The sequence below is a fragment of the Hylobates moloch genome, unplaced genomic scaffold, assembly GCF_009828535.3.
Source record: "Hylobates moloch isolate HMO894 unplaced genomic scaffold, HMol_V3 SCAFFOLD_9, whole genome shotgun sequence".
Classification (NCBI taxonomy): Eukaryota; Metazoa; Chordata; class Mammalia; order Primates; family Hylobatidae; genus Hylobates; species Hylobates moloch.
The window spans coordinates 38401443-38415396 of NW_026652284.1; the positions used below are offsets into that span (position 1 = coordinate 38401443).

Below are 13954 nucleotides of genomic sequence, written 5' to 3' on the forward strand. Positions count from 1 at the left end.
AAATGAACTTTTTGTGTCACATTTTCATTTTCATTCCTTTACTAAGAGTCTCTGAAAATACTGATGGCACAAACGAACTAAATTCCTGCTACAGCACCAAACGGATGAACTACTATGGTTTAAGCACTGAACTAGTCCTAATATCACCATTCCAGAAATGTCTTAGTATTAATCAGGACAAGAAATAGGGATCTCTTTCGCAAGAAGCGAGACTGCACCCCTTCCTTTCCTTGTATAGGTAAAGGGGACAAAATCCATAGGGAAAGGGGACAAAGTCCACAGTGAAAGGCCTAGAGGCGGCGCACTCCGCCCAGGGGCGGCCCACGTGTCCACCTACCCCGCACCGCGCCCTGTCCCATTCCTATGGAGCGGGGTCTGCCAACGCTCGCGAGAGCCCTCTCGGCTTCCACGTTTGCCACGTTCCAAAGGACCGAGACAGACTGGAAAGCCGAAAGAGGCTCGCGTTCACAGGCAGCTGCGTAGCGCCCGAACAGCCCTAAGTGAGCAGGGGCGGGGAGCGCGGCAGGGTACCGCCGCCTCGTAAGGGCCCTTGCGATTGGGTCCCAGGTGCCATCACTCAGCCTTCTGGGGGCGGGGCGAGGCCGGGAAGGGGCGTGGCCGTCGGGCGGCGAGCCGCGCGCTCTCGCCCCCGCAGGGAGTCACAGGTTCGTACACGCGAGGCCGGGCGCGCGCAGCCGGCACGCGGGTGAAAAGTCTTCTGAGGTGCTGCAGGCGGTGCTGAGGCACAGGCTCTGCTGCAGGAGCAGCGGCCCGAACCCGCTCCAGCGCCCGCCGCCGGAAGCGGCTTCCGCGTCGCGTGTGTACCCCCGCGCACTGAGGAAGTCCACCAGCCCTCATCAGCCCCCGCGGAGCGTGCGATGGCCCAGCGTAAGAATGCCAAGAGCAGCGGCAACAGCAGCAGCAGCGGCTCCGGCAGCGGTAGCACGAGTGCGGGCAGCAGCGGGGGCAGCAGCAGCCCCGGGGCCCGGAGAGGTCAGAGGCCCTGCGGGGCGGGGATCTGGGGCCTCGCCTCGGGGTAGGGAGCCGGCTGGCGCGGCTGACGCTGCGGGTGCATCTCCCCAGGTCCCACCGCGCGCCGCCTCCATCCCCCGCGACTCTCCTTCTTTAGGCGCGCGGGGCGGAGGCCGCACTCGGCGGGCCTGGCGGGCGGGCGAGGGGCCAGGCGGACCAGGGTCCGAGCCCTCGGGATGGTAGTCTTGGGGAGCCCCTTCCCAGCGGTTCCTTCACCTGCAGGGCGCAGCCCAGACAGAGGTTGCTGAGCGACTGTTTCTTGGCTTTCCGTGGAATTGAACATGAGAGTAAGAGAACAGTTTATCCTTTGCCTTGCATGTTTTGGGGAGTTGAAAATGAGCCAAAGTCAGGGAAACTGAGTTCCTGCCTAACCAGCAGCGTTTCAGAGCAACTCAGAGGAGGTGAAAGTGGGGGCGCCGGGGGGCAGGGGGAGGGAAGAAGTCGGGAGTGATTTGAATGCTCTCGGAAATTATTTTAAATATTTTTGCTTGTATGTAGCTTTCTTAATACGCGCTGCAGTTGCCTTTAAAATATCTTAGAATGTCATGAAATACTGAATGAACGTCTCTATTTTTACCACTTTTACTTAAAATAAAAATCAATTGGATATTCACCTTTCTCCTCGTCCATGTGCATATCCAGACAGAGAGAACAGATTTTTAAATCTGTTTCGTCTCATATTTCAGTGGTTCTCGGTTTCTTTTATACTTCCTTTGACTCATATTTAGGATATTGAAACTGCAATACACATGTGTATGGAATGTGAGCTGTAAACTTCACTTGAAGTGATTTAGATTCTTTGTTTGCTGAGATCTTCAGATCATGCGTTCATAATATACCAAGAAAATGAATCAGCTGTAGTCAAAGAAGTATTTTCTTTATAGCACTTGCCACTATCTGAACTTGTCTTATTACTTTCATGTGTGTTGTCTTTGGCTCATTCTCTCTGTATCCCCAGCTCCTAGAATGTTCCTTTCCCATAATAGGTGCTCAATAAATATTTGAGTAGTGAATGAATGAATGAATTTAAATGGGGGAAGTAGTGCATTAAATCCATTGCACAAATTTACATTCTAAGGACTAATATTTGTATTCTAAATGTAAAGATGTACACATAGTTTGAAGTTCAATTCAAGCATATTAATTCACCTTTGACATAAGTAAAAGTTTGTGTTCCTTTTTCACTTGTTCTTAAATGTCACTTAAACCTGCAGAGGGATAGATTAATTGCCTCAACCGACTGAGGCTACTCTTTTTAACATCCCTAAATGAGAAGAACCCATTGTGCCTCTAAGGGCACTAAGCAGAGAAAGCTGATGAACAAGACTTTAATGTTAGTTGTTTTCAAAAGGTTTCTGTAGCTATTTGCCAGAGAAACATATCTTCGTTCCATTTCATTTTTGTGTTTATAAGGAGAGGGCTGATTGCATCTGAGGCAAGTCACTTTATATGGCCTCTTATAGGTGAGAACGAATACTGGGAAATGTGTCTCACGTTTCTATACCTACCCCATAACTATTTGAAGCATTTTAACAGGCAAGAGATAGGTTTAGGAAATGCAATAACTTAAATTAACTTCTCCTGACTTTCATACTCAGGCATTTTAGAGCAAACTCTGTCCATATTTGACGATCTACAGCCTTTTAAGCATTTTACACGTTGATTCTCTAATAGTCTTGAAACAGACATAGTATGTAAAAGAATATGTAAAAGGGAAGAATGCCCGTGATACAAAAACAAAAGTTGATATTGGAGCCCTGCATGTGACGTAATGAGTATTCTTTATCCGCATATCCGCAGCCTTTTTTTTTTTTTTTTTTTCTCCAGTAGATACTGAGTTCTGACTGTGTGCCAGATAGAAGGCACTGGGTATGAAAACCATTTCCTTCCATCATCCTAAACAGTTAAAGTACAGTGTCGTGTATAATAGGCTGTACTAGAAAGATAAAGCCGGCTTTTGTTTTAATGCTGTTTATCTGGTCATTAAAGTACGGACGTTGTGCGAACCATTCCCTTCTACTGGGAAAATCAAAGACTTTTTAGCAGAGTCATACTGTGAGACCCATTTAGTTTCCTGCTGAAATCATACAGATGAGGAAATTAATGCCCAGAAAAGTTGTCGAGTTCATTGAAGGTTGTTTAGTTCATGGAAACTCAACTAATTACTGGAAGAACCGAGACTAAGAACCCAGGTTTTCTGTTACTCATTTTGCCATGCTTGAATTTTAGGTTCTCTAATATGTCATTGGAGTTGAACTAGATTATCAAGTTTTCTTCTGGCTGTCTCCATGAGTACTACATTTAATTATTGGAGAAAACTAAGCTTTTGTCCTATCACCAATTACATTTCCCTTGACAAAAATTATATTTGAAACAGTATTTGAAATTTTAGTTTGAGAAGAAGTATATGTGTTCAAATAGTATGTTTTTTGAGATGTCTTACATTGAGAGTCAGAAAATGGCGGCATTGGTCACATTAAACATTATTATTTCTTAAGTTTTTGTGTAAAAATATGGGGAAAAAAGAACCCAGTCGTTTGAAACATGCATTTTAGGCAAAAGGTGATTTTTTTTTTTTTCCTGGCCAAACTTTGTCTTGGTGGTCATTTTGCTGAAAAGTAATGTTTGGAAGCTGGAATTTGGGGAATTTATATCACAGATTTTTAAAGCAAGTGTCTGCTTTTTATTTTCTTCAGCTTAAGCTGAAAAATGATAAAATGGTTTTCTACAGAGATCAATTTTACTTTTTTTTCAGTTTTACTCTTTATAATATAAAAGAAACATGAATAAATTAGACTTCTTACCTTTATTTTGCATATAGAACTGGACTTGCATGGCCAGTTGGGCCCAGGGGAAGCCTTTTTCAAATTTATTGATTTGAAAATAGTTTGGCAAAGAAGGATCATGATGTCCTTTTGGGCTTATTTTGTAGACACTCGTATGTGTAATGTTCTCTGTTTGTTTGTTTAGTTTTTCCCTTTTGAGTATCACCCCTTAACTCCCTGTATCTCCTAGCAGCTTTCCATCTCCCTGTTTATTTTGTCTGGGTGTCCTGCTACTACGTTACCTTCTACCACCAGGTGTCACTGTAGAGTACGTCCCCCTTTTGGTTTGAAGCTTGGGGTTACGTAACAGCAGGTTTTAATTATTATTATTATTTAATCCGTCTGCATATACTCAAAACTATTGATAGATAAGCACTTAAAAACTCTTAGCTACTTTTTAATGACGAGCTAATGGGTGCAGGAAATCAACATGGCACATGGATACATATGTAACAAACCTGCACATTGTGCACATGTACCCTAAAACCTAAAGTATAATAATAAAAAAAAACACACACACACACACACACACAAAATAAAAATAAAAATAAAATTGTGAGAGCTCTCTTAAAAAAAAAAACAAAAAAAAACTCTTAGCTACTTTTTAACTCTCTCAAGGTGCCTCAGTAGATTGAGCAACCTTTTTGTTTAGGCTTAATTAGAATGAAATACATTCATGAACTGCCTGTAAAACATTAACAGCTTCATTGGATGAGTATTTGTCATTTAGAAACGCACTTCTGAGTTTAGTTTAGCTTCTTTTTTTCTTTCTACTTTGAGTGTCTCTTAGATTACTAAGTAACTGAGGGATACAATACACTGCTGATCGCATTGTGGAGCCCTTGAATGAAGAGGCCCCTAGCAAAATTTTCTTTCTTTAGCCAAAGACCATCAGAACCAATTGCTTAATCCTCCATTAGTCATTCTAAGATGAAAAGATAGGAGGACCATAATTCTTCCACTGCAAGAACCATCAGCTGTTTTGTGTTCAGTTCAACAGCATTTTGTCCATTCTGACCAGATCATATGAAACCAAGCACTAAATAATGTTCTGAGGGAGTTTTTGAACACGTTTTCCAGAGACCAGTTAACCTCTAGTGGTCTGTGGAAGTGAAAGTTCTATATTTTGGACTATATTTTAGTCTTGCTTTAAAATAATCTGTCTCATAGAGATTATTAGAAAATGAATGTATGACATTTTCATTTTCAGCCAATTATCAACAGAGGAACTTGGATAAAGGCTCATAGGGTCTATCCATCTTGTTGTTAGTTAATATCAGATACTTAGCCCCTGAGCTCTCTGGTTCCAATAGAAAAACCCTTTTCTCCAGAAGGCTAGTGCAGTTTGGGAGAAAGAATATGATGACCTGGATCATATCTGTGTAAGAATCAGAACCAAGAATCGCTAAAAATCTCTGTTCCTAGCCTCCTTAAATGTAAAGAATTATGATCTATTTTCTTTTCAGAGTTTTGATATCACTAATACTGATTTCATATGCCTTTGTGTTTCTCAGTTTCTGTTAAAGTACGTCTAATTGTAGGGGTGAGTGCAAAACTTTGGAGACTATAAAAAGTGTAGATGTCATCAGGGCATTGCATGCTTTGACTTTTTTGATGATTTATTCTTATTTTTTTATTTATTTTTATGTTCCGTAGCATCTTTGTGTTAAGTAAAATGTATATTCTCGAGATAGAGTTTATACTATGCTTTGAGGAGTACTTGATACATTTCTCTCAGCTTCTGGAGGTGTAAGTATCCATTTGCACATCAACTTTCAAGTTGGTGATTTGCCCTTAATGGCTCAGAAATCTGTAACATTATTTTATCTTACCCAGGCTCAGATATATTTAGTCTTTTGAGGTAATTCCAGCCACTGTTTTAATATCATGAAAATATGCAGCTTAGTTTGTGGCTTAAATACTTCCATATCACCTCTAAATGGCTTGACTTCATTCTGTACCAAGGTACAAAAATGTTTTTCAAATGAACTTCTCTTTAATAAACCCTGTATGTACCTATAACCTATCTACACCCCACCTAAATCTCCGGGGAAAAGCCTCAGCCATCTATCGGGAAATGTGGAGGTGCAAGGGCTGCTTGCTTCATTATCTGCTGCCAGTGTCTGCTCTGCACTGCACACGTGGGTGTGATGAGTTTCTCTGGTTCGGTCCTGCAGCTCTGGCCATTTTTATTAGAGGACTAAGGATTCAGGATGTTCTTTTCTTCCCTGTGTACCACTGTGGGAGTATAGTCTGGAGGCCAGTGCTTTAACTTTTTTTTAATTGTACTTTCTTCTGGTACTGCTGGGAGCCAAGATGGTATTTTCTTGTTAGTCATTATTTTTAAAATTTTAGTATTTGATTCCCCTGATATGAGGGATGCTTCAGGCTTTTGTTCTGCATTTGATCTTTGTTTTTCAGGGATGTGTCTTGGTTACCTTTGGCTGATGTGGTTATCTTTTAACGGCAAATCACCAAATGTAATTTAGTTCCTATCAAATTGGCCACAGCTGAGGACAAATTTGGTCTAGATAACCTATTAAACTCAAAGGAAATGTTGAGCTCCCTTGGTGAATAACTCTTTTTAAAAAGAAAATCATCTTTTGAAGGATCTGGGCTATTCGGCCCCCTGTAAGATCCAGGTCACTTGCCTAGTCATGTGACTGTCATCATCTGCCGTAGATAGCATGTGTGCTCCAGAGCGGAGAGTGTTGGTGAATTGACTTGGTTGAGGGGTTGGGGGGTGGGGGTGGTTGCTGTCCAGTTATAGTAAGGTTTCCAAGGGCAACCACTATCTCTGTACTTGGAGAAATGCCAGCACTTCTCTCCTACATGTGTGCCCACACGTTGAACCCAGTGACTCATCCTGCACTTAAGACCCCAAGGATCTGTCTTAAATTTAAAATAGGAGAATATCCTTTGATAATTTTATTTCACAACCAGCATTGTTGTAACTGCCTTTTCTCATATTTTACATAGGTTTGACAGCTATTTCTACCATTCCATAGTGCAGTCACTATTATTTTGTTGTTCTATCCTGTCTGTAACTTCTTTTTCTTATTTATTATTATTCTAATACACAGTTTTTGTCCCTGTCTTTCACAGGCTGCTTTCATTTTCAGTTTTCTTGGTATACTGGAAAGACTCTTTTGGTCTTAGTTTCACTTGTAAATTTTATTTAGGACAGTTAATTTTTTAACTTACATAAACCTCAAAATCTGTGTTGTAAATATTTGTTGAAAGAATATCTAGCATTTAACTTTACTTTTCCATTCTTTGAATCAAGTCAATTTGTATAAGATGCTTGTCACTGAGTTTTTGTAAGTTGTTTCATGGATTTTCTTTTTGGCAGAGAGCTAGTTCTCTAACCTTTATAATAAAAATATTTCTATGTATTGCTCTTTAAAATTGTATGTATTTGAAATAGTACATATTTAAGCCTATAAATAATTGTAGAGAGTAATGCAGTGGATACCCATCTACCGACCATATAGGCGAAGAAATGAAACATTATCAGATTCCTAGATTTTCCTCTCCTGTGGTATTCCTTCCTAACCATTGTTAAACATTTTATGGTAGTCATTATCATAAATACAGGTATATATGCACAAAATAATATATAACATGTTGCACATACACATTATGTATCCACACATGTAAACTATATCTATTGTTAAATCAATGTATTTGAAAACTGCTCAGGAAGTATATCTATATCCCTATGTGTAGAAATACACCTATACACACACACACACACACACACATATATGTATATATACTGTATAGCATGTATTAAAAGTTTTGTGAACAGGCTTCTACTTGGCATACTATTTTGACACCATTTGTTTGAAATTCCTCCAAACTCCAGTTCTTTATTTTCACGTATGTAGTTCTACACCATATGAATATGCCTTGCTTTTCATTTAGCCATCCTATCACAGGCCACTTTTTTTCTTTCAAATAATGCTGCCCTGAACATGTATGTGCCTATCTCCCCCCATGGGTACATGTCTGAGTGTTTTTCTAGGGCATAATCTGGAATTGGAATTGTGGGTCATAGAAAGTACACACATTAGACTTTACTGGATATTGCCATTTTTTAACCCCGAAGTGGTTGTATCAACTTACAGTTCTGCCCCTAATGAATAAGAGCTTGTTCTGTGCCATCATCACATTATCAACATTTGGTGAAGTTTGATATTTGCCAGTTGAGTGGGTGTGAAGTAGTACTTGAGGGTTGAAACTTGCATTTTTCTAATTACTAGTGAAGTTACTGGTAAGAGTAGCCTCGTGTTTCCTCCTTTGAATTGCCTGTTAGTACATCTTGCCTATTTTTCTGTTTTTGTTTTGTATTTGTAGTATTGACAGGTAGAATTTTTTTTTATATCCTGAACCTTTTGATTATTTGTGATAAAGGACTTCTCCTAGTCTGTGATTACTCATATTTTCATTTTTTATGGTATACGTTGTTGAACAGAATTTTAAGATTTGAATATATTAATAGAATTTTTCTATTTTATACTTTATGGTTCACACCTTTATACTTTTTGTAAGACACATAACACAGATGTCATGAATTATTCTTGTATTTTCCTCTAAAAGATCTGAAACGTTGCTTTTTTACATTTAGATCTCTGAACTACCTGGTGTAGCATTTTATTGTATATTTTGTTATTAGGGATCTAATTCAGTATTTTTTTTTTAAAAGGGCCAATGAAAATGTCCTGTACTGTTAGTTGATTTGTCATCTTTTTACCGTAGTCTGCAGCATCACCTCTTGTGTATGAATATGTCAGGCTCTATTTTGTTCCAGGCATGTAGAAGCAACACCAAACTGAGTTGCTCACTATAGCCTTGTAGTGAGTCCACCTATCTGATAGGGCATGTCCTTCTACCCTGCCTTTTTCACTATTGTGTTTGCTGCTTTGGGACATTTCCTCATCCATTTCTCTAGATTTTAGAATCTGCTTATCAAATATGTTCATGAAAAATATTTGAGAATTTTTACTGGCATTGTATTGAATCTATAGAATAATTTGGGACAAACACGGATGTTTATAATACTGAATTTTCTTATACATGCACCTGGCCGGCTGGCCTGTTTTCTCTTCTTTCTTCTTTCTTTTTTCTTCTTTCTTCTTCTTTTTTTTTTTTTTTTTTTTTTTTTTGAGACAGGGCCTCGCTCTTTCACCCAGGCTGCAGTGCTGTGGCAGCCTTGACTTCCCAGGCTCCAGTGATCCTCTGACCTCAGCCTCTCCGGTAGCTGGGACTACAGGCATGCACCACCATGCCTGGCTAATTTTCATATTTCTTGTACAGATGGGGTTTTGCCATGTTGGCTTGTCTGCTCTCAAACTCCTGGGCTCAAGTGGTCTGCTCATCTCAACTTCCCAAAGTGCTGGGATTACAGGTGTGAGCCCTGTGCCTGGCCTATAATTTCTTAAGTATTTAAGTCTGACAATTTTTATAATCTTATTTGAAAGTCATATGCAACTTTTATTAGATTAAGTCTGGGTACTTTATATTTTAAAAAACATTTTCAATAGTATTTTTAAATTAACATTTTTTAATGAAACTTTAAAAATATATATCCAAGTTGAAAGAGTTCTGTAGTGACTCCACCACGTAGATGCTACAGCAGTTAACATTTTGATAGATTTGCTTTAATAGATTTGCTTTGTCATATCTACCAGTCAATCTTATTCTTTCATGCCTTTCAAAGTAAGTTGCAAGTATTAGTATATTTCACTTTCGTAAACATTTATGTGTGCCTGTAGCTAACTAGAGCTTAGCATTTGTTTGTTTGTTTTTTTCCCTGTGAGGTAAAATTTTCACATAGTGAATTGCACAAATTTTAGTGTCTGATCTGAGGAGTTTTTAGATCCATTTCTACTTTTGTAAAACAACAACCTAATAGGATAGAGAGTATTTTCATCACCCTGTAAAGTTCTCTCAAGCCCTTTTCTTGCCCCCACCTCTGCCATCAGAGGCAGCCATTGTACTACATTTTTTGATCATAGATTAGTGTTTTCTATTCTAGAACTTCTTTTGCAAGTACTTTTTTCTGTAAAGTCTTCTTTCACTCAGCATAATATTTTTGAGTTCATTTATGTTGTATACACAGTCACTTGTTCCTTTTTATTGTCAAATAGTATTCCAGTGTCTGACTATAGCACAATTTTTTTAAGCTTTTATTTTAGGTTCAGGGGTACATATGCAGGTTTGTTATATGGGTAAATTGCATGTCACGGGGGTTTAGTGTACAGATAATTTTGTCCACAGGTAATAAGCTTAATACCTGCTGAGTAGTTTTTTTGATCTTCACCTTCCTCCTACCCTCTACCCTCAAGTAGGCCCCAGTGTCTGTTGTTCCCTTCTTTGTGTCCATAGGTGGTCAGTGTTTTGCTCCCACTTATAAATATTAATAAGAACATGGTTCTCTGTTCCTGTGTTAGTTTGCTTAGGATAGTGGCCTCCAGCTCCATTCATATTGTATAGCACACTTTTTTAACCCAGTCTTTTAATGGTGGACACTTGGGCTATTCCTAGTTTTGGGTTATTATGAATAAAATTCTATGAATATTATAGAAGCCTTTTTTGACATATGTTTTTATTTCTCGAGCAAGAGAGGGATTACTGGGCTATAGGGTAGGTGTATGTTTAGTTTTATTAAGAAACTGTTAAACTCTTTTGCAGAGTAGTTGTACAATATATTTTATACTCCCACTGACAATGTGTGGAATTGGTTGTTCTACATATGTACCAACATTTGGTGGTGTCAGTCTTTTTAATTTTAGCCATTCTGGTGGGTGTGCCGTGGCTTCTTACTGTAGTTTACATTTGCAGTTCCCTGATGAATAATGATGTCAAGCACTTTTTCTTGTGCTTATTGGCTATACTCATTATCTTTAGTGAAGTTTCTCTTTTGCCCATTTCTAATTTTATTGTTTTTTGTTGCTGAGCTGTAATTCTTTATGTATTCTGGATAGAAGTTCTTTTCAGATATATATAGCACATATTTCTCCCAGTCTATAACTTACATTTTTTTATTTTTAATGCTGATATTTATTTTTTCTTTTCTGTTTTTGCTTTCTGTGTTCTAAGAAACTGCACGTTCTCAAGTCTCAAAGCTATCTTCTTTTATTTTCTTCTAGAAGTTTTATAGTTTTAGTTTTTATGTTTGTCTATGAGCATTTTCACATTAATTTTGAATTAGATTTATATTTTTCTATATGGAATTTCAGTTCTAGCATTATGTGTTGAAAAGACTTTGCTTTCATTATTGGATTGCTTTTGGTGCCTTTGTCAAAAAGCAAATGACAGTGTAAGTATAAATCTATTCCTGAGCCCCTCTGTTTTTTTTTTTTTTTTTTGAGACGGAGTCTTTTTCTGTCCCCCAGGCTGGAGTGCGGTGGCACAATCTCGGCTCACCGCAACCTCCACCTCCTGGGTTCACGCCATTCTCCTGCCTCAGCCTCCTACCAGGATGGTCTTGACTCTGACCCTGATCCACCCCCTCGGCCTCCAAATCTGGATTACAGGCTTGGCCACCCCCGCCCCCTGTCTTATGCCTTTATCACAGAATCTTGATTACTCTAGCTATACAGTAAGTATTAAAACTAGGTAGTGTAAATCCTCCTACTTTGTTGTTCCTTTTAAAATAGCTCTAAGTTGTATAGATACTTTGTGTATCCATATACATTTTAGAATCACCTTGTCAATTTCCACAGAATAAAGCATGCTAGGGTTTATGATTAGGATTGTGTTGACTCTGTAGACCAACTTTGAGAGCATTAATCACAGTGATATTGGACATTCTAATTTATGATAGTGGTATATGTCTTCATTTGTTAGGTTTTTAGTTTCCTTCTGCCTGTTTTTTTTGTAGATTTTGCTATGGAGATCTTTTTACGCATTTTTTTGTTAAACAGTTTTCTAAATATTTTGTATTTTGTGATGCTATTAGAAATTGTATTTTTAAAATTTCATTTTCCCATTATTTGCTGCTAGTATGTAGACATAGAACTTTACATGCACCTTATATCATGTAGCTTTGCTAAATTCATTTATTCTAGTAGTTTTTCTTAAAGAAAATAGATTCTTTGGGATTTTCTATGAACATATCATGAAGCCCATTAATAGAAACAGTCTTACTTCTTTTCCAGTCTTTTCTTGCCTTACTGCACTAATTAAGATTTCCAGTATCATGTTGAATACCAGTGATGAGAGTAGACATCCTGGCTTTGTTTCTGATTTTAGTGGCAAAGTATTTAGTATTTTACCATTAAATAAGTAAAATATTAACTCAGGATGTTTTGTAGATCCTTTTAATTGGATTGGGGAAATTTGTATTTCTAGGTTGAGAATTTTGTCAAATACTTTTTCTCACTCAAAGTCCCACTTGGTTGATTTGAATTGTCCTTTTTATATATTGCTTTATTTGCTAATATTTTGTCAGCAATTTTGCATCTGTGTTTATGTTAGATGTGGGTCTGTAATTTCCTTCGTTTTTCCCTCTCCTCCTCTCCTCTCCTCTCCCCGTGCTTCTCCTTCCCCCTTACTTCCTTAAGAATTATGATTAGTACGGAATATTTTCTCTGCACCTATTGATATTATATATTTGGTTTTTCTCCTTCCATACTTCAGATGGCAAATGATAACAATAGATGCCCTAATTTAAAACCATCCTTACATTTCTGGGAAGAATCCAGCATGGTGGTTTTATATATTTTCAGTATTATTGGATTAGTTAATAGATCCATGAGTAAAACTGACCCAACATTTTCTTTCCTGGTTTTGTTATCAAGGTCATATTCTAGCTGCATAAATGAATTTAGGAAGATTTCTTCTTTTTCTGTTCTTTGGCATAGTTTGTATAGAAGTAGTTATTTGGGGGCTGGGCGCGGTGGGTCATGCCTGTAATCCCAGCACTTTGGGAGGCCAAGGCTGGTGGATCACGAGGTCAGGAGATCCAGACCATCCTGGCTAACACGGTGAAACCCTGTCTCTACTAAAAATACAAAAAAAATTAGCCTGGTGTGGTGACGGGCTCCTGTAGTCCCAGCTACTCAGGAGGCTGAGGCAGGAGAATGGCGTGAACCCGGGACGCGGAGCTTGCAGTGAGCCAAGATTGCACCACTGCACTCCAGGCTGGGAGACAGAGCGAGACTCTGTCAAAAAAAAAGAAGTAGCTATTTGGTAAAACTCATTCAAACCTTTTTGTCATTTTACCCCCACACTGGGTGAGGTGTGGGTAGACATGAGGGGAAACTGCTTTGCTTTTTAAATGTTTACAGGACTATTTAAAATTTCTGTGTCTTCTTGAGTTAGGGTTGCTATGTTATATTTTCTCTTGGTAGGTACATTTGAGTAAGTTATATTTTCTAAAAGTTTTCTGTCTTTGAAGTTTCAAACTTACTGGCAAAAAGTTGTATGTGGTTTTAGTGCTTCTTGTAAACAGAATATAGCTATTGTATGTCCAGTATTACCTTATAATAAAATTCCATTTAAAATGACTAAATACTAAGTTTCTGTAAATCGTAGCTGTTTCAGATACTAAGAATGTTTTGCTAAGTTTATTAAAGTAAAAATTCCTTATAAAATACATGGGATATTCTAACATCTGTGAAAAGGTAAGCCATTTAATACTGGTAATTTGGTTTAATTGACTTGATATGCTGCTCATTTTCCTCCTTAAATGGTAATAACTAGCAATAGGTACATTGGTTTGTTAAAAATTGAACTTTCTTCATGACTAAAATATAGTGCTTATTTTCTTGAATCTTAAGATTTGTTTGATTATTTGGTGGTTTCTAGCTGGTCAATCTGTTTAGTTGTAACCAGTAAATATATCTGGAGACCTAGGGAGCCTGGCATGGATCCAAACATAGCCCAATGTTTCAATCACTTATTTGCTTTGTAACATTATAGTGGTAGAACATTTTAAAAATGAAATTAACTTATATGAAGGTGGAAAACTCTTAAGCCCCTTGTATTTATTTTATAGTTTTTTTCTAGAAGTAGTGCACTATTTGTGTTAATAAGTACCCAAGCTAATTTTTAGAATTATCTTGTTATCAGTGAGACATTTAAGATGA

At 38.1% G+C, this 13954-nt stretch overlaps 1 protein-coding gene across 9 annotated transcripts in view; it reads left to right on the plus strand.

Moving 5' to 3' along the window:
• The first annotated feature begins 632 nt into the window (after window positions 1–632).
• ASPH (aspartate beta-hydroxylase) overlaps window positions 633–13954 on the plus strand; it is a 221502-nt gene continuing 208180 nt past the window's right edge. For 7 of the 9 annotated variants that reach the window (XM_032759687.2, XM_058444603.1, XM_032759689.2 and 4 more), the window contains exon 1: window positions 634–993. In XM_032759687.2, the coding sequence (XP_032615578.1) occupies window positions 879–993 (115 nt within the window). In that variant the 5' untranslated portion in view covers window positions 634–878. Of the gene's footprint in view, window positions 994–13954 lie in introns of all 9 variants that reach the window. The other 2 variants (XM_058444607.1, XM_032759693.2) reach the window with 2 other exon arrangements.